The sequence below is a fragment of the Tursiops truncatus genome, chromosome 7 (assembly GCF_011762595.2).
Source record: "Tursiops truncatus isolate mTurTru1 chromosome 7, mTurTru1.mat.Y, whole genome shotgun sequence".
Lineage (NCBI taxonomy): Eukaryota > Metazoa > Chordata > Mammalia > Artiodactyla > Delphinidae > Tursiops > Tursiops truncatus.
In genome coordinates this window covers 107921274-107944679 of record NC_047040.1, presented here as the reverse complement: position 1 = coordinate 107944679, position 23406 = coordinate 107921274, and the positions used below count along the sequence as shown (strand labels likewise).

The window sequence follows — 23406 nt, the reverse complement described above, 5'->3', positions numbered from 1 at the left end:
TGGAGAGCCTGGGATGTGGAGTCAGAGGTCTGACTCCAGGCCTCTCTGTGCCTCGTTTGCAAAACGGGAGAAATACTAGCACCTACTTCATCGGGCTGTCCTGGACACGGACCGAGATAATGCCTGTCGATGAGGCACTTAGCAGAGTTCCAGGCACACAGGAAGGCTCAGTACTGTTAGGCTGCTGTTATTATAATAATTATCTGCAAATTAGAAAACCGAGCGCCTGGTTGGCAAGGGACTAGGCAAGGGGAACAGTTCACAGGTGGCGCCCTGAGAGCCCAGGTCGAGAAGGGTGAACCTAGAGGCCAGGAGGAGGCCGAGCGTCGAGAGGGGGGGCCAGAGGTGAGCCCCGGGAAGGAGAGGCGGCTCCGGCTGGGCTGCGCGCTCCAGCCCGGGCTCCCTGATCGCCACACACTTTATCTTTGATTTTTGAAAGCACCCTTCTCCTCCATCTGGCCTCCTTTCCGGGGCTGCGGAAAGGAAAGACGGCCCGCGGCGGCGCCGGACCTGGGCCTGTCGTATTCGTCCCAGCCCCGGGGCGGTGTCATCGGAGGGTCCCGGGAGTCCCGCTCGCCACCTCAGCCGCGGCGACGGTGGGCGCCGCTCCCTCCTCGCCGGCCGAGCGGTTCCGGCGCCCGGGTGGCCCTTTAAAAGGCCGTGTCTTGTCCGGAGGGGGCGGGCGGGGGGCGCTGACCGCCGCCTGAGGCCCGGCCCCTCCTCCCTCCCCCTCCCTCCCCCTCCCTCCGCCAGTCCGTCCCTCCCACGGTCCCCGTGTCGCTCGCTAGCTCGCTTGCCGGGCGCACGCTCCGCCTCCGCCAGTCGGCTCGGCGGTCTAGTGCGCGGCGTGGAGCGGGAGCCCGGGCCGGACGCGCGGCCGGGGGCCGGGGCTGGGGGCTGGGTAGATCGGCGCCAGCCACCGGGCAAGCCTGAGCCGCAATGGCTGAGATGGGCAGTAAGGGGGTGACGGCCGGGAAGATCGCCAGCAACGTGCAGAAGAAGCTCACTCGCGCGCAGGAGAAGGTGAGAGAGCCCGAGACCCTGCAGCCGCGCCGTCCGGACACCTGTCCCCAACCCCTGCGCCGGGGGCTGGTCCTGACCCCGGGCCGGGCGCTGTCACCTCCAGACGAGCGCTGCCGAGGGCCTTCGGGGGTACACAGGCTGCGCCCCCCGGCGCTCTGGGTGCCCTTTGCCGTCCGCGTCCTCCGTCTCCTTTCACCCCCGGCGGGGTGCAGGAGAGGGCGCAGCTGTCCCTTCACCCCCACCCCCCCCACCGCCGCCGCTTTGTATCTTCGCGGCACCTCTGCAGAGGAGCGGCGGCCCCCGCTCTTCTCCGGGCGCGAGGTCCAGGCTCATCCCGCCTTGGAGGCCGAGGCCCAGAGGCTGGGAGGCGAGGTGGCGCCCCTAGCCCTCCGGGACCACTTGAGCCCTGCGGGCGGGGCCGGCGCTGGGGCGAGGAGGGTCTGCCCCTTGTCCCCAGGGTCGCTTAGTTCCGGGAATCCCGAGGCTGCCCCTCCGCTCGCGGGTGCTTGCGCGCCGACTCCAGGCCTCTGAGCGCTTCCTGCGCTCGCCGTTCCCTCCTCTCCACCCGCCGCTCCACCTTCTGTCCCCGTGGGCCGAGGGAGGGGTCAGGTTTCCCTTCCCGAGAGGTGCCTGCGGCCTGGAAGCTCCGGCCCGGCTCCCGGGGAGCAGAGAGCTGCGCACCCCTCGAGAGGTGCCCTCGCCGGAGCAGGGGCTTCGTGTTTCCGGCCGCGGGGGGAGAGGGTGGCGGCTCTGGCTTTGGGAGCCCGCGGCCGGGGTGGGGAGCCGGCCCGGAGGAGGGGCGGCAAGCCGCCGGGGGTGTGGAGGGCCCCGCAGGAGACCCGACCCCTCGGCTCGGAGAGCCACTGTTTGCAGCCGGGGCTTCCCGTGGCCCTCGGACTGTGCAGGAAACGGGGGATTGGGCGGCAGGGGTCCGCGCCCGCCCGGCTTGCTATCCCTAGCCGCCTCTGGTTTATTGAATTGGATCACGCCAGCTGCTGACGCCACTTCCCCTGCCGACTCCAACTCTGAAATCTGAGATTGCAGAATCAGTGCTGCTGCCAGGGTGGCCCCCCAGTGCTCCCCTGGCCGGGTCTGTCCCCTCTGCCGCCCGATCCCGGAGACCGGCTGGCCTTCCCCTGCCAGGCTTCTGGCTGTTTATAAACAATGACTTTTGCAGCCGAGACCTGCGGGCTCCCTAAGGATGCAGCCACGTGACAGTGGGGGTGGGGGTCGGGGTGAGAGCGGCGGCGGCCTCTGGAGCTTCCCCCGCGCTTCCCTCCGAGTCCTGCAGCTCATCCTTGCGGTCCCGGGCTAAGGAGGTAGGTGGGTGGCGTAGAGGGAAGGGCCCTCAGCCAAACTCCAGATCTGGCCTGTCCCAGCTGTCCTCCTCCCCTCCCCAGGGCGGGACGAGGGATTAGAGTACCACAGATAGCTGGCTGGGGGCTGGGAAGGCTTCAGTTGCCCAGGTTGGGGGGAGGGGAGGGGCAGATGCCTCTGCCCTTGCTCCCCTCCCAAGGCTGGGTAATCCATTTAGGTGCCTGGAGCCGGCAGCTCTGGGTCTAAGCCTGCTTCCTGCCCCCGAGGGGCTGAGGAAGATGAATGGGAAGCCTCGGGAAGGCAGAGGCAGTTTCCCTGCCCCCAATCCAGTGACACCTTAGTCTTCCCCGGCTCCCCTTTGCTTTTGCTGTGTCCCCGTTGCCCTACTTGCCTTGTTTCTGCAGCAGCATCTTTCAGTAATTTCAGGGGCAGTGGGCATGGGCTGTATCCCCTCCGTGTACATGGCGAGAGGTCATCATTGACCCCACTGAGCGCCCCCCCCCCCCCTTAGCCTCTGTTCTGTGGCCGTGGGCAGTTGGCGGACAGCTGGTCAGCTGTGGATGCTGGCCTTGGCCAAGGGCTGGCCCTGCCCGAGCCTGGGCCTCATGGGACTGGAGTTGCTTAGCGTTCTTGCTGTTCTCTGCCCCGTGGGCTCTGGTTGGGAGGTCTTCCCCAGCGGAAGCCAGAGGGGCACCACGGGCGTCCTGGCCGAGTCTGGGGAAGTAGCCTCCCCTGTCGGCCCAGCTGCAGCCCCCTCCCAGGAAGCCCGATGACTTGACCCACACCAGTCTCTCTCCTCTGCCCTCCGGAGGCTCAGAGTCTGCGATGCCGCCTCGGTGCCGCTGACCTGGCTATCTCCTCGGCATCTTCAGGTGGCCCTCAGGACCGTGTCTAACTCGCAGTGGCAGTGGTCTCATAGGCACCCAGCCCCACCCTGCCTTGGTCAAATCTATGAGTAAAGGGGCAATTCCAGTGGTCCTGTGGCCACGGCAGGGTATTTCCTGAGCAGGGACAAGCAGGCGCTTGGGTGGAGGGCCTAGATTGTATCTGCATAGGAGGAAGGGCCCCCATCTCTCCTCTTCTTTTCCGCACCCTCCATTTCCCCCCGTGTCTTCTCTGCCCAGTCGTCCACCAGGATTCAGAGGGGGACGGTGAGGTGTGGGACAGCTTGCCCGCTGGTGCCCGTGGAGCCAGCTCTCCTGTCCCCCAGCTCAGTGACTCCCCGCTGGACCCTGGCATTGCCCACTGACCCGGCAGCATCCACCACCGGTCTGGGTGCTCCCTGGGGCTTGGGCAGATCCGCGTGGGCACCCAGCATTCACCTGGCCCCAGCAGGTGCAGAGTGACCGTTACGAAAAAACAAGGGCGTTTGGGGGCTTGGCTTGGGAGCCCTGATGCAGGCTCTGGGTGAGCTGATTTGTCCCATGTGTGCTCCTTGGCCTTCCCTCATTCAGCGAATCCCGCCTGCGCCTGGACCTGTGCTGTGTGCCTGAGCCTGGGCTGAACCCGGGGTGCTGCGGGGAGCAGGGTGTATGTGGCTCTGGCCGGCGTGGAGCTTACTGTCGTAAGGTCCTGAGGCCTCTGGAGGAGGAGGGTGTGAGAGGGTGTGAGACCACAGCGGAGGGCTCCCCGGGGTCCGCCAGCCAAGCATGGCACGGTCACCGCTCACCTCCCAGTCCCCAGCTGCCCCCAGGGTGCTCGGGTGCAGGGCATGTGCCTGGAGTTCGGACCCAGGTACCATGAGGTCATCTTCCCGTCGCGTTTGGCTTGTCGGATCCTCTATAAATGACTCTGTCCATTTTTGGGCCTCGGTAGGTGGCTGACCAGAGCCAAGTTGGGGTGGAGCCTGGGTCAGATGACAGAGAAGATTAGGGCTTGGTGGGCTGGGTCCCAGGGGTGATGGGACGGTTGGGGAGAAGGGACAGGTGAGGTGGGGGTATGCTCTGGCCTGCTTGCCCCGAGGTCCACTACCCAGTAGTCCTCACGGGGCATGCATGAGAGAGGCCGGCCTGTGCTGGTGGAGCCGGGCCCACGGAGGGCGCAGGGGAGGAGGCTCTGCCCACTGTCTGCCCCACCCCCGCCGCCACCCCGCCACTGGCCCAGCGCGCTGCTGGGAGTGGGGAGGCCTGGCCCCGAGGGGCAGGGCCTGGGGCTGTCCGAGCACGGAATAGCGCTGGCGTGTCACAGCAGATGCTCCCTAGAGGGAAGGTGCAGTGGCAGTTATCTATGGGACCCCGACACATGGCCATGATGGGGCCACGCTCATCTGGGTGGTCAAGGCCTCCCGGGCCGTAGCCACGGAGGCCTCCTCAGTAGGAGCCAGGCCTTTGCAACCGGTTCTTACGCTCACGGTGGCCTTGAGAGTAGCCACGCCACACAGAGGGCAGGGGGCAGGGAGCCCGCCGGGTCTGCTGGACGGCCTCTGAGGCCCCGGGCCCTGGTCAGCAGTGGCTCTCCTCGGCCCCGACTTTCCACTGTCCTCCCCATCGGGGTGTCTGTCTCGCCCCTGAGTGTCCTCTCTCTCGTCCCCTCCCATGTTGGCTTTGCCTCCATCACTCTGTACCTCCCTGCGCTGTGTCTCTTTCCTCTGAGCTTACACAAGTGTTTCTGCACCTCTCCAGGCTGGGATCAGCTGCTCCCTGAACCCGAGTTATTTATGTAGATGGTTCATCTTGCCGGCGCTGGAGAGAAGGCTCCTGAGCTAGGCGGCATCTCTGGGTGGGGTGTTTCTGGGGGCTCGGTGGACGTTTAGCTGAGGCCTGTGGGTGTGGGGAGGTTGCAAGCGTGACCTCCAGACTTCCCGGGCCCCGGCGGGCCGGGGTGGGCTGGGCCTCACCCCACTCCATCGAGCCTGCTGGCTTGTGGCAGGGCCCAAAGCAGGCTGTTTCGCCCAGGTCGGCTCACTGGGCTGTCTGGGGCCTGGGGAAGGTGTTCCCCGGGGGCGGGGGGGAACAGCTGTGGGTCAGGGTGCCTGTGGAGTGGGGGAGTGAGCCGCTGGTCACCCAGGGAAGGGGTGGGGTGTGTCGGGAGCGGAGAGGGGTGCCTGGGCCGTCGATTTGGGTTGGATGTGATCAAGTCTTGAATGCCGGTAGGATCTGTGGATCCTGTGGACTCTCAGAGAGGCTGAGGCCTCAACTCTTCACCCTCCTTCTTCCGCAGATGACCTCGCTGTGTCCCCTTCTCACCTTCGCTCTCTGCCATTGCCCAGGCCCTTGCGCCTGGATGAGGCGATCTCGGCCCAGCTCGCCCCTCACCAAGTTGTGCTTCTGTCCCCCCCTTTCTGCCTTAGCCCGGCCTTGCCTGGGTTTTGCCATGAGGTTCTAGAATCCCTGGGTCCTACCCAGGGGCGTGTCAGAGACAGACCCCGGGCATGGGCTCGGCAGGCAGCAGGTGGGGATCCTGGGTTCCCCTGACCAGCCAGGACCTTGGGCAGATGGCAGGACCCTCCTGAGCCCAGTTTCTTCATTTGTAATACTGGTTCCCCTTTACACGCCCGTTGTGGAGAGTAGGGCCTCGGACAGTTGCCCGTCACACAGCAAGTGCTCAGTGGGCAGAGCCGCACGATGACCAAGAGACCTCCGTCCCTGCCAGGCCCTTGTCCCAGCCCTTCTCCCTGCAGTGTCCATTACAGGCCTCTGCAGACAGCTAATCCCTGCTGAGCCCTTGAAGGATCAGGGTTTGTAATGTTGTCCCAGCCCAGGGTGATATGTGTGCGTGTGTGTGTGTGTGTGTGTGTGTGTGTCCGTGTCTGTGTGTGTGTGTGCAGGGGAGCGGCGTGTGGAGGGGGAGGGAATTGCACAGTTCCGGGGTTGGGGCGGGAACTGGACTCATCTGCACGTAAGTCCGGTGGCCCTGGGTAAGTGTTCCCCCCTCTCTGGGCTTCACTCCGGCCATCTGTAAAGTGATCAGGGGGTTTGCTTCTTCATTTACTTGAAAAACCCACTGTGTGCTGGGCACCATCTTGGTTCTGCAGGGCTGAGCAAAACCAAGCTGCTGCCTGCCTGATGTCTCGTTGGGGGAGACACTCAGGAAACAAAAAGGCTGGTGGCAGGTAGATACAAGAGCAGGGCAGGTTTTCCTCCGTGGAATGTGATGGGTCAGATCAGCCCTTCCTGAGCATTCCAGGGCCGGGCGCTCACATGGTGCAAGGGATTGGTTTGGGGAGAGGCTGAGCGGAAGCTTCTGGCTCCAGGTGAGAGGGCTTCTGGGGGATGATGCCTTCCTATTTGATGTCACCCTGCTATGTGGTTTTCTAAAGCTCCTTTTTTTTTTTTTTTTTTTTTTTTTCGTGGCATGTGGGATCTTAGCTCCCTGACCAGGGATTGAACCTGTGCCCCCTGCATTGGAAGCATGGAGTCTTAACCACTGGACCGCCAGGGAAGTCACTAAAGCTCCTTTTTTGGCAAGTCTCCTTTTGGGATTAAAAATGCAAAGAAAAGGACACCAGAGCTGAAGGCACTGACAGTGCAGGCCAGGGCTTCTTTGTGGGCAGGGGCTCTCACCCAGGATGTAATAGGAGGTGGGAGGGGCCCATAAAAGAGGAGGAGGGAGACACCAAAGATGGCCCATCCCGGGGAGGACCACTTAAAAGATTTTCACATGAAGCAGCGACTCAGGGTGGTGGCAGCCACTCTCTAGGGAGCTGGGTTTGAATCCCTTCCCACACGTTACTACCTTTGGGCAGGTCACATTGACCTCTCTGAGCCTCAGTTTCCTCAGCGGAAGTCAGTGGTGAGAGCCACAGAGAACGCTGTGTGGATTAAATGGACACAAGTGAAGGGCAGGGCTGGTGGTTCTTGTACTGGGGATGGGGCATGACTCGTGGGACCTGGCTGGCATCTGGGGCTCCTGGGGCCTCCCCAAAGAGGCTGCCACCTCCCAAAGAGGCCACATGGTTCTGGACCGGGCAGCGAAGCTGGCTTAATGCTAAGGGCTGGCAGGGGTCAGGGCTGGGGAATTGAGAAGAGAAAGGCAGGCTCTTCCTGTCCCAAGGGAAGCCTTTGTCAAATATTAACTTAAAAATAACCTGGTTTGGGGGCTTCCCTGGTGGCGCAGTGGTTGAGAGTCTGCCTGCCGATGCAGGGGACGTGGGTTCGTGCCCTGGTCCGGGAAGATCCCACATGCCGTGGAGCGGCTGGGCCCGTGAGCCATGGCCGCTGAGCCTGTGGGTCAGGAGCCTGTGTTCCGCAATGGGAGAGGCCACAACAGTGAGAGGCCCGTGTACCACAAACAAAACAAAACAAAACAAAAAAAAAACAAACCTGGTTTGTTGCACACCCGCTGAGTGCCAGATGCTTGGTGAAAATTCTCATCCACACTGCAAGCAGGGGAGGTCATTATGACACCCATTCAGCAGATGAAGAAACTGAGGCTCAGAGCAGTGGTGTGACTTGCCCATGGGCTGTCCTGGTCCACTGTCCGGGGTGCTACCTCTTCCTTGGTGAGTAGGCCCTCAGGCCAGGGGGAAGGCCCAGATCATGCAAATAAGATGCGGATCTCTATCCAGGAGGGAAGGCCTGTCTGGGGGGGCGGGGTGTCATTTGACAGATTCTCGTCCCAAGATGTTCCCCACCATTAAATTAGATCTGGGGCTGCTTGTCTGCCCCTGGGTCCCCACGTGGGGTCTAAGCTTATACTTTGGGATGTGGCCTTTCTGTTTTGGGGGTGTTTGGTGGGCCCTGGGGTGAGGGGACAGCCTGGGGTTTCCTGAGGCAAGTCTAGGGACAGGAGTTCATACCTGCAAGTGAGGACAAATGAGGTGATGTGTGTGTGTTTTCCCAAATATGAAAGCTGAATCTGTTTTACTCAATATGAAGGAACACCCTTTATCCTGAGATTGTATCTACTTTTGTTCATATTGTTGCAACAGTGTTTCTTTTATGAAATGATGGTAATTCTGGTGGTTTCTTAATGTTTTGGGGCAGGAAATAGTCATAATGCTGACCGCACCCCCCCTTCCCGCAAAACACACACATACACACACACACACGCAGGCACGCCCACACACACACACATACACACTGGCCGAAAAAACACACACGCGCGCACACACACACAGGGAAGATTTTCCTGGTGTGGAATCTAAAAGTCTGGGGCCCAGTGCCCTGGGGCAGTTTGCTGCCCACCCTGTGGACTGGCCGCCTGGAGCCAGGGTGTTGTTGGCTGCCCTCCTGGGTCCAGGCTTGAAGCAGGCCCGTGGTGGCCTGGGGCAAGCCCCCTAGAATATCTGCTCCACAAGAGTGGGTCCTGCCTGCTGCAGTAGCTATGGTGCCCCCAGCTCCGCACACAGTAGGTGCTCAGTGCTTCCTTGTTGACGGGATGCTTGGATCCTTCAGGCAGGTAGAGGCAGGCGGACGGTTGGCAGAGGTCCGGGAGGCCCTGGGTTCAGGGTGTAGGGTGGGAGGGGGAAGGGCGATGTGGCTGCTGGATTTCAGGCCCCCAGAGAGCACAGGAGGCATCAGAGCCCAGGTCTTGGGGTCAGGTGCAGGGGGCGCATCCGGCCCTGGCACAGGCCATTCCGAGGGACCCCTGGGCATCGCTGCTTAGAGCCTTCTCCGGCAGTAAAACGTCTCGGGGCTGTGATGGTGCTACCCTGAGCCTGGGGCTGCAGTGCTTGGGCCCAGACACTCGCGTTCTCAGGAGTGGGCTGGGGAGCCCACTTGGGAGCCAAGGCTGGGGAGCCCTCCTTGGCTTCGGGCCAAATGCCAAAGAAGGGTTGGCCTGGGCCGTCTGCAGGGGTCCCCTTCTGACCTGAGAAGGCTTTGAAGTGATCGGGGTGCCGGGGATCCCTGACCTGGGGGTCTGTGTGATTTGCTAGACCTGAGACTCGCTGCTGCCCTCAGACCCACTGGGGCTTGCTGTCGGCTGGGCCTCTTCCCTCTGCCTCCTGGACCTCACCTTCAGCCCCAGTCCCTGACCCCAGGTCCCAGTGCCACGGCAGAGGGGGTGGGGTTGGGGCCACAGCGCTGGTGGAGGGTGGGTTTGGAGCCTTGGGGGTGGGCATCGGCCCTGGGTGCTGAGACCTGTCCATGGTGCCCCTGGGAGTGGACATGTGTGCCCTGTCCCCCCCATGCTGTACCTGGGGTGACCGGCTGGGTCTCTGCTGCTGTCCCTGCTCTGTGGACAGGGGGCGAGCTTGCAGACATCTCTGCCTCTGCAGTGCAAGGGCCGCAGTAAGGCGGGGGCTGAGCCCCAGGGGCTGGGAGTGAGTGGGCGGCAGCCAGCAGCAGCCACCGCAGTGCTGGGGGGAGGGACTTGTCGCTGTTGTCACTGCCAGTGGAGCTGGGGCTCTCGGGCCCTCAGAGGCCCTGCAAGCCCCCCCACCCCCATCCTGGAGCCCCCAGGGCACCTTTGTAGGGACATCAGAGCTGGCTCCTCGCTTTAGATGCCTGGACTTCTGGCGCCGAATTAGCTCCTCTTCCCCTTGTCATTCTCTCCTTCGTGGCCTGCCCATTGTGGGCCAGAGGGCTGAGGTCTGAGGGCTGAGGGCACTGGGAGGAGAAGAGCTGGCCCCTGCCCTCCAGGAGCTCCCAGCCCCACACCCAGTGCCCATCACAGCACTGGGGGGAGGTGACGGGAAGGACACTGGGGTCCTGAGGAGCCTCCCATCAGGCCTGAGCAGTCAGGGAAGACTGCTTGGAGGAAGTGGCATCTCCTCTTGAGGGAGTGACCTGGGTTAGGTTAGAATCCAGTTGTGCCCAGGAAGGTACGGGGGGAGGGGTCTGGGGCAGGGCTGCCATCCTGGAGTCCACTCCATCAGGGCTGGGGTCACAGCCTTCCTGGAAAGGCTGCTGAACATCCTGTACCTCCTCCCAGTATGTGCAAACCTGCTTCTCTCTGCTTTGAGGCCACAAGGTGACACTGCGGAGGGGATGACACTGCCAAGCCTGTCGAGCTGGACAGCTGGGAGGGGTCAGTGGGCCAGCTCACCCCTGTTCAAGGCACCCCAGTGTGCTCCGCCCTTTGAGGCCAGACCAGATGGCCAAGTGGGGCGTCCCCTAGGTCTTGGATCAGAGCCGGGGAGGGTCCTCAGAGGACGAGGGGTCATGCCAGCTGGTGGGAACGCTGGCTCGGAGTGCAGACTGCAGGGTGAGGAGTGCACGGCCGTAAGGCAGCATTGTGTGCATGGTCTCAGGGCCAGTGGCTGGCTGGTGAGGGGCCCAGGGCTCCACCCAGGCCTCTGCTTGAGGAGCTTTGCAGGGGCCGTGGGGCTGGAAGGCGGCTGGGGTGACGGGAGCGCCTTGCCAGCCCTTTTTCCGACAGCTGCTGCTACTTTCTTTGGACCTTTTGGTCACCTCGGCCTCTCCCCAGGACTGCGACCAACATGCTGGAGCCCTGGCGAGCTGGGTCCCGTCGCTGGGCACTGAGGACAGACCTGGCCCAGGGAAAGCTGGCCCGAGGGGTCTCCCTGCTGCTCCCACCCCAGCCCCATGTGGCCACCCCTACTTCTCTGCTCCGAGACGGCATCACCTCTCTCAAGTCGTGTCCTCCAGCCTGTCAGTAACTATCTCGGGGCCAGATGTGGGTGATGGAGAGGGTGAGGGTGCTGAACTGGGCCCAGGATCCCTGGCAGGTGGGCAAGAGTCAAAGAGAGATTGAACAAGGGAAGGGGAGGAAGGAGGTCGGGGTGAGTGCGGGAGAAAAACAGACCTGGACAGAGAGAAGGGAGCATGACCCCAGTGACCACCCACCTGCTCTGGGGTCCTGGGCAAGTCACGCCCTCTCTGAGCCCCTATTTCCTCCTCTGTAAACGGGAATGGGAGTTCCTGCCCACGGGCTCGTGGAGAGGGTCCAGGAGGAAGGAACATGATCAGTGCCCAGTGCCTGGTGGTGGTGGCGGAAGTGACGCCATCAGTGCCTGGCGGGGAGGGCGCACAGGTTCTGTTCCAGGGAGCATCTTGGGGAGCCCCTGGGAACCCGCAGGTAGGGACCGTTCTGGCTTTTGGATTCTTGAAATTGAACTGCAGTGCATTTTTGTTTCCTTTCTTTCCTGCATAGGCTGAAAACACTAAATCGGGAGGGGTGGTGTTGCCTCCCCCAGGAGGGAAGCCAGAGCCCCCCTGAGCCGGAGCTTGATTGAATGGGTGGGGCGAGGGCAAACAGTTCCAGGTGGGCTGGGTTGAGGGGCCTAATGAGGGGAGGGACCTGGGGACATAGGTGAGGGGTCTCCCATCATTCATTCATTCGTTCGTTCGAGGAACCCAATGCACAGCAGAGAGAGCTGGGGCTTGAGAGATGTGGGCTGAACCCTGGCTCGGCCACCGAGCCTCAGTTGCCCACCTAGGACCTGGGAAGCATGAGATGCCCCTCCCAGTGAGGGAAGGTGAACTCCAGGACTCCTGTAAGTGATAATGGTGGAGCTGAGTTCTGCTGGGTCCCGCTGGGTCTGGATGATTCTGGAGGGGAGGTCAGGGTTAGCATCTCCGTGGCATTTTGCGGTTTACTGAGAACCCTCCCACTTGCTGTTTTTCATTTGTTCCTCTCAGTGACCTATGAGGTCGGCGGGACTGCATTATGGTTCCACTTGGCAGATGAGAACACTGGAGCTCAGGGAAGCCCTGGGATTTCCTCCCTCCCAGTCTTGGACTTGGCCCCAGGTTGGCCTTTCCTGGGAGCTGCCACCGCCATCCCTGAGCTGGGAGAGGGTGGTTGGAGGATGCTTGGAAGAGATTATTGTAGTGCAAATGTGAATGCTGAAATGTTTTCCATTAAAAATCAGTGGGTGGGGGGCTTCCCTGGTGGCGCAGTGGTTGAGAATCCGCCTACCGATGCAGGGGACACGGGTTTGTGCCCTGGTCCGGGAAGATCCCACATGCCGCGGAGCGCCTGGGCCTGTGAGCCGTGGCCGCTGGGCCTGCATGTCCGGAGCCTGTGCTCCGCAACGGGAGAGGCCACAGCAGTGGGAGGCCCACGTACCGCAAAAAAAAAAAAAAAAAAATCAGTGGGTGGGGGCTGCCTTTGTGGGGCGAACACCTGGGGAGCGTTGTGTGTGTGTGTGTGTGTGTGTGGTGTGTATGGGGGCGGGGGGCTGGCCTGCTAGAGGAGAAGGTGACCCTGCAGAGCCACCTTGGGACTTTCCACATGGCCCCTGGGGGATCCCCCATGACTCCACCAGGCAGGTGGGGGAACCTGGCTTCATGCAGGAATCACGGGACTCCAGAGGGTCAGGGTCGGATGTGGAAGGAACTGTCCTGACTTGACTCCCAGGGGCAGCCTCAGGTAGAGAGAGACCTGAGTGCAGATTGAAAACAGAGTTGGGGAGGGAGGGGAATCCCACGGCGGGGGAGGGGAGGGGAGACTTGAGGAGGAGTTAATGGCCAGGAATACAAGTGGAGTCGATCTAAACGGAGAAATAGAATCCACAATTAATTGGGTGCATTTGCTGAAACTGGGACAGGATGAAATATTGTGGTTTGAAATATAAACTAAGCCAGGAGCTAGTTTATAAGGGGTGTGTGTGTGTGTGTGTGTGTGTGTGTGTGTGTGTGTGTGTGTCCCTGCCACCCAGGCCTCCTGGTGGAGGGGACCATGGGCCTGGCAGGGGCCACAGCCAAGGGGGGTCCTGGGCCCTTCCTGTGGGTCTGGTGGACCAGGTGGGGGCCATCCTGGTACTGCACTGAGGAAGCTGAGGCGTGGGTGCAGGGCTGCAGGGCCGCCTGGGAGAGCTGAGTCAGCACCCTGGGAAACCCATGGTCAGCAGCAGGACAGAACCTGATTCCTGCGTCCCAGCTTTGAGTCAGTGCACCGTCGGGTCACGCTGTCCCACTGTGTGCGCTGTTGGTGGAGGTGAGAGACCAGGAGAGGCCACACCCACATCCTGCAGCCCGGATCCGAGCTCCTGTCCCCTCCCCTCCACTGGGGACTTGGGCCAGTTACTCTCGCCTTCTTATTTCGATTTGCTCCTCCATACAATGGGATGACCGTCCTCCCTGCTAGACCCGAGTCTTCAGTGGTGGAGGCTGGTCCCGCTGTGAATGTGTGATCCTGACACCCGCACACAGTAGGCACTTAGAGGCTCCCGTGCACGAGGGATGGAAAAGGCTTCTCGGAGCAGCTTACATAGCGTGGCAGGTGGAAGGCCCACGTTCAAATCCCAGCCCTGCTCCTCCCAAGCGCTTGACCTTGGGCAAGTTACCTGTCCCCTCTGAGCCTCGGTTTCCCCGCATGTGAGGATTTAACGGGGGAAGAGGTGTCTCCATTTCACAGCCGAGGACACTGAAGGTTGGGGTTCCAGCTCTCGGGTGGGGTGGGGGTACTGAGGCGCCTTGGCGGATGTGGGATGTTCAGCTGTGCCCATGCCCTCCGTGTGTGTCCAGCTGGGCCATCCTGCCCAAGTCCGGGCCAGCCTTGGCCCAGCAGTGGTGGAGCCACCCAGGCTCAGCTTGCGATCCAGATGGTGAGGCCTCGTGGGAGGAAGGAAGGGGAACGTGTTGCCCAGAGAGGGCCCGGCAGGGGCCAGGTGACACCGTGGACCCCTTCCCACCACTTTTAGGCCTCCCCTGACCCCTATTCCGTCTCCCTGTAAGCAGCAGGAGTGTCTTCCAGCTTTTAGATGCTCCAGAAGTGTCCAGAGCTGCAGCATGGGCTGGCCAGGAGCCGACCTCCTGGGGTCTGGGGCTGGGCGTCCACCCCAGGCCATGCCCTGCACTGCTCTTTTCTGCTCTCCTCCTTTGGCACATTGCTGTGATTTTGTGTTTTTTTTTAAAAAGGAAGTGGGTAACTCTGACTGCCAGCTCAGCTTTCCCTTACTGTTGAACTGTGTTTCTCCTGGGAAAGCGGGCCCTGGGGGAGGAAAGGGACAGGTGGGTGTGAGCAACCTCTGCAGCAGGCCCAGACGGTGAGCTGGCACTGGCTGTGATTTCTGGGGGCCAGGGCCCTCTTTGTGGGTGGGTGTGGGGAGTCTCTGCTACCCCTCCGTGTCCACACTGCCTCAGCTCTTCTCAGGGAGGGACGTGGGTCAGACCCTGAAGACCTCCTTAGCAAGATGGACTCCAGGGCTGATGCTCTGTCCCAACCCTGGGAAGTCAGAGGTGGAGGGGCCTTTTGCGCTCCCTTACCTCCCGCCTTTCAGGGTAGAGGTGGGACCCTGGGTGGGGACCTGCCCAGACCTCTGGCGGCCCCTGCATTGTCCCCTGTGGTCTCCGGGCTGGCAGGGGGAGGCCCCAGCTCCTGCCCACCGTGTGCTGATTTCCTGCATCTGCTGGGCTGGGAGGACCAGTGCCTCCCCCTCAGTCCCCTCCCTGCCCACAGTGTCTCTCTACCCCGCCGCAGCCCAAGACCAGTTGTGCAGGGTTAGCAGGAGGAAGCCTGGGAAAGCCCCTCTTGCCCGCTGACAGTCAGCGCCTCTGCCAGGGGCGGGGCCACCGCCGGACTCCCACTCTGGGCCCCTCTTGTTTCCCGCACCCTGGTCTTCGCCCTTGCTCTGACTGTGCTCCCCTCCAGCCCCTCCCAGCCCCGTCGCAGCCTAGTGGAAAGCAGTGGCACTGGCCCTGGCCCCCTCTTCTGCTCTGGGGCCCTGTACCAGTGAGTCCCCAGCCTTTGATTCTGCATCTGCAAAGTGGGGGGTCCTCACAGGTAGTGGCAACTTGGAAGCAGGCCAGGGCTGTGTTAGGGGAGCCCTTAGGACAGCTCCGGGGCAGCCGAGGGCCTGGGAGGGACCACAGGGCCGGGTGGGGAGAGGTGGGGCGAGGGGGGAGGGAGCCGGCCCTCCCCCGTGCTGTGTTGTGGGCAGGGCATGTGTCTGCACTTGGCAGGACTGGGTGGAGCTATTTAAAGCTGACTCTGGGCATCAACTCCTTTGAGTGACAAAAATAACAACAATAACCAAAATAAAAGCACTAACATGCTGGGAAAAAATACCACATGTCTTATGCCCTTTAGGTACTCTTTAATAGTTCCAGGTCCACAGATGTGGCCATGGAGGATTCCGAGTGGTAAAATGAATGAATAGCCTGGTTGCACGTTGAGGCCAAACAGACATAGGCAAAGGGCCGAGGGCATTCAGAGGAATGAGTGAAGCCTTGTGCCTGGGGTGGGGGTCAGGGAAGGCTGCCTGGAGGAGGTGATGTGAAGGGCCGGCTTGGTCTGGCGTCAGTAGGGAAGTGGTTTCCCGATGAATATCGTGGAGGTGGCCGTGGTCCTGCCCCGTCAGACCTTTGCTTGGCCCCAGGCAGGTGGGTGGAGGCGAGACCTTCACCTCCCCTGGCCTGGCTCTGGCTCTGTGCTCTGCTGAGTTGGGGGCTGGGCTCGTGCTTTGCTGCTTCTCCACACAGGCTGTTCCCCCAGGGAGCCCAGCAAGCAGCTGATGAGGGGCTGGTGGGAGGTGGCTGGGCTGGAGGGGCAGATTCCAGCCCTCTGCTGATGGCCGGCGTCGTGGCGCCTGGGGCTGAGAATAGCACCCACACTCGCATGGAGGGGACAGGTGGGCCGGTGGTGGCTGGGATGGGTGGAGCTGATGTCTCAGAACAGGTGGTGTGGAGGGCTGGGCGCAGGGCGGGGCTGTGCGCGTCCTCTGCCGGCCCCACCCAGCACGGAAGCAAGTGGCCGGCGGGTGACCTTGTGGCTGGGAGCCCTGCCTGACCCCTCTGTAGAGTGGGCGGCATCCTGGGCTCAGCGCTGGTATGTCAGATAGCAAGGCCCATCAGGGCTGCTTGTGGGTCGTCAGAGGCCAGTACTCTGAGCCGCTGTTTGGGCTCCAGGGGGCCTTTACCAGTTTACCCTTTTACCGGGGGTCAGGGTAATGGTGGTGGGGCTGGCAGGGCCCCTGCAGAGCCAGGGGGAGGAGGCTGCTGAGGGCGGTGGGACCAGGAACGGGAGGTGGGCTGGCTGCCGTGCAATGCTGTGTGTAATCCCGAGTGAGTCATGGCGAGCAGGTGCTTGGGGCGCCAGGCACCAGGCACAGGAAAGGGATGTGTGGGCCGGAGGGGTGGTGGAGGTGAGGGAACGAGGTGGGAGCGGCTGCTAGAGCTTTCTGGCTTGGGTGGGAGGAATCCCAGGTCGACATAGGGGTAAAGGGACAGGGGGAAGCCAGCCCCTGCTCTGTGCTGGACCCTCTTAGCCTCACAGCCCCACTTCATCCTTATACCCCCTTGAGGTCTTGGCTGGGTTTGCTGATGGGGCTCAGGGCTCAGAAAGGTGAGCCCTGGCCCCCTGGCCCCGCCTACCTGCCTTCCGACACCTCTGGGGACCTCAGACTCACTGTGACCCCCAGGAGTCCCCACCTCGGGTGATTCAGGCTCCTTCCCTCTTGTCGCTCAAACCTGGCGTCCCCCTCAGTTTTCTCCCTGTCCCCCCATCCTTGAGCACTTCTCGCCATTTCCTGTCTTGGCCCTAAACCATCATTGCCTCTCACCTGGGTCACTGTAGTCAGCCAAGTGGGCTCCCTGCTCCAACCTGCTCTGCAGTCTGTTCCCACACAGCCGCCTGGGCACAGCTTTCCAGAGCCTCCTACCCCCGCTGGAGTTTCAAAGCCCTGCGGCCTGGCCCTGGCTGCCAAGGCAGTTTGTGCAGTGGTTGGAGGGTCTAGCCTCTGGAGCCAGGCTCGGGCTTTGGATCCTAACCACCCCGCTGGCTGGCTGTGTGACCCTGGGGAGTTTTTAAGGCAGTGCCTCAGTTTCCATGTCTGCAAAGTGGGGATAATAATAGTACTTCCTTCCATGCGAAGGGCTCGGCACCTGTGTGCAGGGCATCTTCCTCCTACACCTGCCCTCTTGCCCTCTTTCACACTCTGGCCTGCTCTTCCCACCCCAGGGCCTTTGCACTTGCTGTGCCCTCGCTCCTTCATCAGGTCACAGAGGTCACATCCCTGAGCCCCGCCCTCTCCGTGCCCTGCTGTGTGTTTGTTCAGAGACTTCCATCGCCACTGGACACGCCTCCCCCTTGGAGCACCGGCCCTTCCAGAAGCCCTCCTACCCACATGGAGGCCTGCTTCTGGTTCTGGTTCTGTGGACCTCCAGGAATGGGCTCAGACTGGTGGGTGGTTCCTGAGGAGAGGGGAGCCAGTCATGACCAAGCCTGGGCCCCCTCCTGTGCCCCCTTGGGGCTCCAGGGCACCCCATGTGGGCTGACCCCCTCCCAGGTCCTCCCTGCGAGGAAAGGGGCTCCTTTAGAGCCATTTTGTGTGGGAACCAATGGCCAGGTTCAGATTCTAGCTCCTGTTTACTTAGCCCTGAGACCAGGGGCATTAGGCCTCAAGTTCTGGTGTTTTTTTCTTTCTACAACATATTTTTATTAATTTACTGCCTGATAGTTATCTATAATACCTTTTTTTTTTTTTTTTTGGCCACACCGCGTGGCATGAGGGATCTTAGCTCCCCGACTAGGGATGGAACCCAGGGTCCCTGCAGTGGAAGCGTGGAGCCCTAACCACTGGACCGCCAGGGAAGTCCCAGGCCTCAAGTTTCCTCATCTGAATACCTCCCTCTCATGGGATTTAGCGAATGCTTGTAAGGCTCTCCGGACGCCTTTGGATTAGCGGCTGCATCTGATCTGTGGCTGCCTCCGCCCTGCACAGGCCCAGCCCAGCCCCGCCCCTCCCAGCACCCCCCAACCCCTTCCCCATCCCAACTTTGGCCCCTGCTGCCTCTGCTCCCCGGTGCTCTGTTCTGGGCTGTTCCAGCCTCCTGCACCCACCGCAGCCCACCCTAGCTCCCTCTGGGGTCAGGGTGGCCCTGCTCTGGCTTCTGGCCACTGGCTTATCTGCTGAACAGGCTGGAATTTCAGGCTTCCAGGGAGGGGAGGGGAGAGAGGAGAGGAGGGCAGGGTTTCTTGGCTGGAATCATCTGGAAACTCCTTACCTGGGAGTAAGTAAACTGGTTTCGACCAGACTGTCGTATTTCAAGGCGCTGTTGTGGGTCTGACATACATGGCGGCCAAGTGTTTGTGTACCAGTTAAGGACGTAAAAAAAGAAAACCAAACATCACTTTTCACTCTCGCCAGTCTTTCTAAAGGAAAGGAAGAATCACTAAAAGAGGAAGGAGATAATTTTAGAGTGACAGTTTCCCAAGAAAGGCCCGTTGGCTTCCTTAGTCGGTCAGCCGTTCTTACCAGGGCCCACAGGAAAGGATCATGAGTCTCTGTGGACTGGTGTCAGGGGATAGCGACTTCCAGAACATGAGGACTTGGGAAGAAAAATAGGTCACCAAGTGGGGTGAGGCCCTGGCGCTTCAGGGAGGCTTGGGAGGGGAACCTGGAAATGTTTTTCAGTTTTGTATTTCATTGCAAAAATGTTTGCAAACTTTGCATTCTAATACACAATCTGTGCCGCTTATGTTACAAAAGTGGTTTCTTTACCAGTCAAATCTTTGGAACGCTGCAAGGTGGAGCAGGAATCTTTTGTAGTAAACAGACACGCTTCCTGTTACCCCCAGGCGGCTCTGTATCCCTGTTTATGGATCACAAGTTGAGGGATTTCCCTGGCGGTCCAGTGGTTAGGACTCCGGTCCAGTGGTTAGGACTCCGAGCTTTCACTGCCCTGAGGGCCCGGGTTCAATCACTGGTTGGGGAACTAAGATCCCTGCAAGCCCAGTGGTGCGGCCAAAAGAAAAAAAAAAAAGAATCACAAGTTGGGTTTCGGTTTTGAAATCCATCAGGTTCGGGGTCCTGGCTCTGCCACTCATTAGCTGAGTGACCTCTCTGAGCCTGTTTCTTCATCTGTAACATGGGACCGACAGTCACACCTTGGGATGTCCTGGTGATATGAGCCCACCTGTAAGGCAGTGTCAGGGGTGGTGGGCCCCCCTCAAGTTGGGTCCTTGGCCAGGGCTCCCTGGGGTCATGCCTTGCACTATGATCTTTGTGGAGCTTCGAAGGAGGGGCAGATGCAGTCCATGGGGAGCTTGGCTGGGCGGGTGCATGGCTGGGAGATGACATCCGATGGTGAGGGGTACCCCCCCCCCCCCGGGGGTGAGCTGAGCTCACAGACTTCCCCTGAAAGGAAGGCGGGTGGCAGCCTCTCCTGTCACCTCCTCCAGCCAGCCTGGAGTGACGGAGGTGCCGAGCAAAGATGCGGGCACAGAGGAACCAGGGAAGGGGGCTGTCTCTTGGGGGCAGCCCTGCGTGTGTGCCGGGCTGGGGAGAGGGAGCTGGAGTTGGGACGCCCTCTCCTGAGATCCGCCGGCCCTGGAGCCTGGCTTGCCCCCCTGGGAGACTGTTGCTTTCCCTTTCTCTGGTTTTCTCCCCAGCTCCCTTCTGCATTCCGGATTCTTCTTCCACACCGTCTCCTGGCCTCCACTCTGCTTCTTGCCTGGCTCTGTGGCCTCCGTGTGTTTCCTGCCACCTTCCTCCTGTGTCCGGAGACGACTGAAGGGCTGGGGCAGGAGCCGTGTCCGGGAGCGTGTGTGGGGCTGTGTGCAGACGCATGGGCGAGCACCGGCACGCGGACACGCGAGTGTGCACACGGGCCTGCGTTGGGGGGCATTCTTGCCTGCTGGGGTTGGAATGCTGTTCCTGGCTCTTGCCCAAGGCCGGCGTTTTAACATTTATCTTTCTTAAAAAGTCATCGCCTGTTGGGGAAGTCGTCAGGCTGGGCCTGATGTACGGCCAGCCTGGCACCGCGGGAGGGCTGAGGAGTGCTGTTGGAGGGCCCTTGCCATGTGTTCTGGAAGCCTTGTGCTCTGGACCGGCTTTCCGGGCCCTGGGCTCTGCTCCCAGGCAGGAGCCTGAGCCGCTCCCCACCGCTGCCGGTCACAGCCGGGCCAGGGAGGCCAGACCCCTCATTCTAGCCGCTCTCTGCCTGGTGCCCACCCAACGCCAGGGTGCAGCGGCCGCTCTGGGGCTGTAGCCGTGTCACACTGGCCAGCAGATCGCCAGCCTTGGGCGTGAGCACTGTGGTTCTGGAGGCAGAGGTGCCTGATGCGTCTGCGTGAGTGAGTTCACGGGCCCTCGGCGGGAGAGGCAGCCTTGGTGTAGTCACCGGCCAGCCGGGGGCAGGGGCTGCAGCCCAGGAGCGGCAGCCAGGGAAAAGGACCCAGGAGTCAGGAGCCCTGGGTCCAGTCCTGGCCAGCCCACAGTCTCCTTGATACAGACCGGGGTTCTTGGCCTTCCGCAAGCAATAGAAACTGACTTGGGGCCAGACCAGAAATTCAGGCAAGGCTTTACGGGCCCTCCCCCCACCCCCCTCCGCTGCAGCTGGTGGGAGCGAGAACACACAACAGCTTCCCTTGCTCGCTTGCTTCCTGAGGGGGGAGAGCTTGTTCCTTATATGGGGTGACGGTAGAGGTGTGTCCAGGGGTCTGGCCGGAGGAGTGGCTGAGGTGCTTTGCCCTCCCCCTTGGTGGTGCTGTGTGCAGGGGGCATGCGCAGTACCCTGCTTTTCTCCCGACCCCCTGCTTTTGCGTCGGGCTCTTCAAAAGTGGCAGCTGGATTTTTTGGTCTCTTTGTATCTTTTGTCCATAATTTTGCCCCAACTGTGCATGCACGCAGTTACTTTTAGTCCCATATAATTTCTTTATATTTTGTTGCTCGTGGAGAGGTATGTCCAGGTGCAAGCGTTGCAGCAAAGGGTCCCAGGTCCCAGGCTGTCTCATTCTCATTCATGAAATGGGGGTGCCAAGGCCCACTGGAAGAAGAGGCCCAAGGGGTCCAGACGGCTGCACAGTGCCAAGAAGGGTTCGGCCAGGCCAGCAGGGCATCCCTGGGCTAGGGTCGACTGTCGGAGGAGCCCATCGCCTCTGCACCCCCAGGGCTTAGTCACTGGGTGGTGTGGCCTCGGCCTCAGCAGGGACGGACCCAGTGGGCAGCTGCAGGGCCTTGAGTCTAGCTCACTTTCCACAGCAGACGAGATCTGGGCCACACTTGCTCAGCCACGGGGTCCTGGCTCTGCTCCTTCTTTGCCCTGTGGCCAAATTCCTTCCTTTTCTCATCTCTAAAGTGGTGGTGAGAATACATAGCTCTAGGCCTGGCATAAAGATGAAAAGAAAGACCTAGGAACCGGTCGCCCAGAAGCAGTGAGCACACGTCTCCCCTAAAGGGACCCTGGGCTTCTTGGAGAAATGGCTGATTCTAGGGCCGGGGCAGGGACCCGCTGAGCCTGGAGCATCTCGTAGTGTCAGGAAGCAAGGAAGTGCTCAAAGACTAGTGGAGGCGTGTCCACAGGCTCCCACTGGCAGAATTTAGGAGAGTTTGAGCGTGAAAAAGAATAATGATGGTAATAGACTATAGCACATTGAATGCAAAACGGAGGCAAGAGTCCATAACAATATCCCCATAAAGGCGAGACCAGGGGAAGGACTTCTTTATAGCACGCGAGGTAATATAGAGGAGGTGATAGAAGCCCGCGATAACAGTTGGTTCAGGCAAAGATGAGAGGCACAGAGCTTCTCAGACTTTAATGCACGCAGAGCCCTAGGGGACTTGTTAAAATGCGTCCTCGAATCCAGCAGGTCTGGGGTGGAGCCTGAAATTCTGTATTTCTGCCGGGCTCCCAGAGGGCTGTGATGCCGCTGGTCCGTGGACCCCACTTTGAGTAGTAAAGTATTAAATGGACATAAAGACATCGGGTAAAAAGTTATTGGCCGTGGACAGTCACACAGTGGCGATGTATCGCCTCTCAGATGACTAGTCAATCATCTAGGGACAAGTCATCTCTACGGCAGAGGTCAGGCAAATACTGCCCGACCAAGTGGTCAAGCTCAGCACCGGAAGCAGGGGGCATCCTGAGGTGATGCTGTTGAAGGACACATTACCTCTGTAGTATGCTTGCCAAAACAATGTTTAACCTGGACTTAATCATGAGGGAATGAGCAGATGAATCTGGAGTGTAGGGCATGCTCCATGGGACTGGTTTGTACTCTTAAAAAATGTGTGGCCCAGGGAACCATACTCAGTATTTTGTAATAACCTATAAGGGAAAATGATCTGAAAAAGAATAGATATATATGTATAACTGAATCACTGTGCTGTACACCTGAAACTAACACAACATTGTCAATCAACTGTACTGCAATAAAAAAAATGTCAATATCTTGAAAGAGAAACAAATATGTACAGGGAATAGGTATGTGGGGGAATATTTTAGACTAAAGGAGACAGGAGACATGACAAGAAAAAGCAAAGTGTGTACTAAGTGAAGTAAGTCAGAAAGAGATATCCCTTACATGTGGAATCTAAATATGACACAAATGAACATATCTACGAAACAGAAACAGACTCACAGACATAGAGAACAGACTTGTGGTTGCCAGGGTGGAGAGGGGGAGGGATGGATTCGGAGTTTGGGATTAGCAGATGCAAACTATTATATAAAGGAGGGATAAACAAGTTCCTACTGTATAGCACAGGGAACTATATTCGATAGCCTGTGATAAACCATAATGGAAAAGAATATGAAAAAGTATACATATGTATAACTGAATCACTTTGCTGTACAGCAGAAATTAACACAACCTTGTAAGTCAACTATACTTCAATTAAAAAAAAAAGGCAATGTGTGAACTATGAACTGTGTTTGGATCCCAGATCAAAAAACAAATAACCCAGACCTAAGGGAGATTTGGGGGACAACTAGGCATGTTTGTATATGGACGTATATTGGGTAATAGTAATAAGTAAAGAGTAAACATCGGGGGTGCCATGGTACCACGGGGATTTAGGAGAACATTCTTATTCTTGGAAATGTGCCGACGTAAATGTGCCGACGTCGTTAGGGGTGAAGGACTCGGGGTACAGAGTCATGATGTTTGCAGCCTACTTTCCAGTGGTTGGGCTGACGTACAAACAAACGAACTAAACTGTTTCAGTAGAGAGAAAGAGAGAAAAATTGTGGCCTGTGGTAACAATTGGTGAGTTTGGGGAAGGGCAGAGAGCAGTCTGTTGTACTCTTCTTTCAACTTGTTTTGCCATTTATGTGGGTTATATTTCAAACTAGAAGTCAGGAGGGGGCCTATGCAATGTGGCCGTGCCTGGTGGGCTGGGGCTTACCTCTCCCCTCTCCCTCCTTGCTCTGCTGAGGCCCTGCCCACCTGGCTCCTAGGTTACTAGAGGGTTGGGAGGAGTGTGGGGACAGGCGTCCATCACAGGGGGCCCGGTGGGCCCGGGCAGCATCTGGGCTCGAGGACCATGAAGCCAGC

General features: G+C 59.9%; 1 protein-coding gene across 17 annotated transcripts in view; it reads left to right on the top strand.

Moving 5' to 3' along the window:
* The first annotated feature begins 794 nt into the window (after nucleotides 1–794).
* The window catches only part of BIN1 (bridging integrator 1), a 55638-nt gene continuing 33026 nt past the window's right edge, over nucleotides 795–23406 (top strand). For 5 of the 17 annotated variants that reach the window (XM_073807817.1, XM_073807824.1, XM_073807822.1 and 2 more), the window contains exon 1: nucleotides 807–1023. In XM_073807817.1, coding sequence (XP_073663918.1) covers nucleotides 940–1023 — 84 coding nt within the window. In that variant the 5' untranslated portion in view covers nucleotides 807–939. Of the gene's footprint in view, nucleotides 1024–10706; nucleotides 10836–23406 lie in introns of those variants that run through there. The other 12 variants (XM_073807821.1, XM_073807820.1, XM_033860298.2 and 9 more) reach the window with 8 other exon arrangements.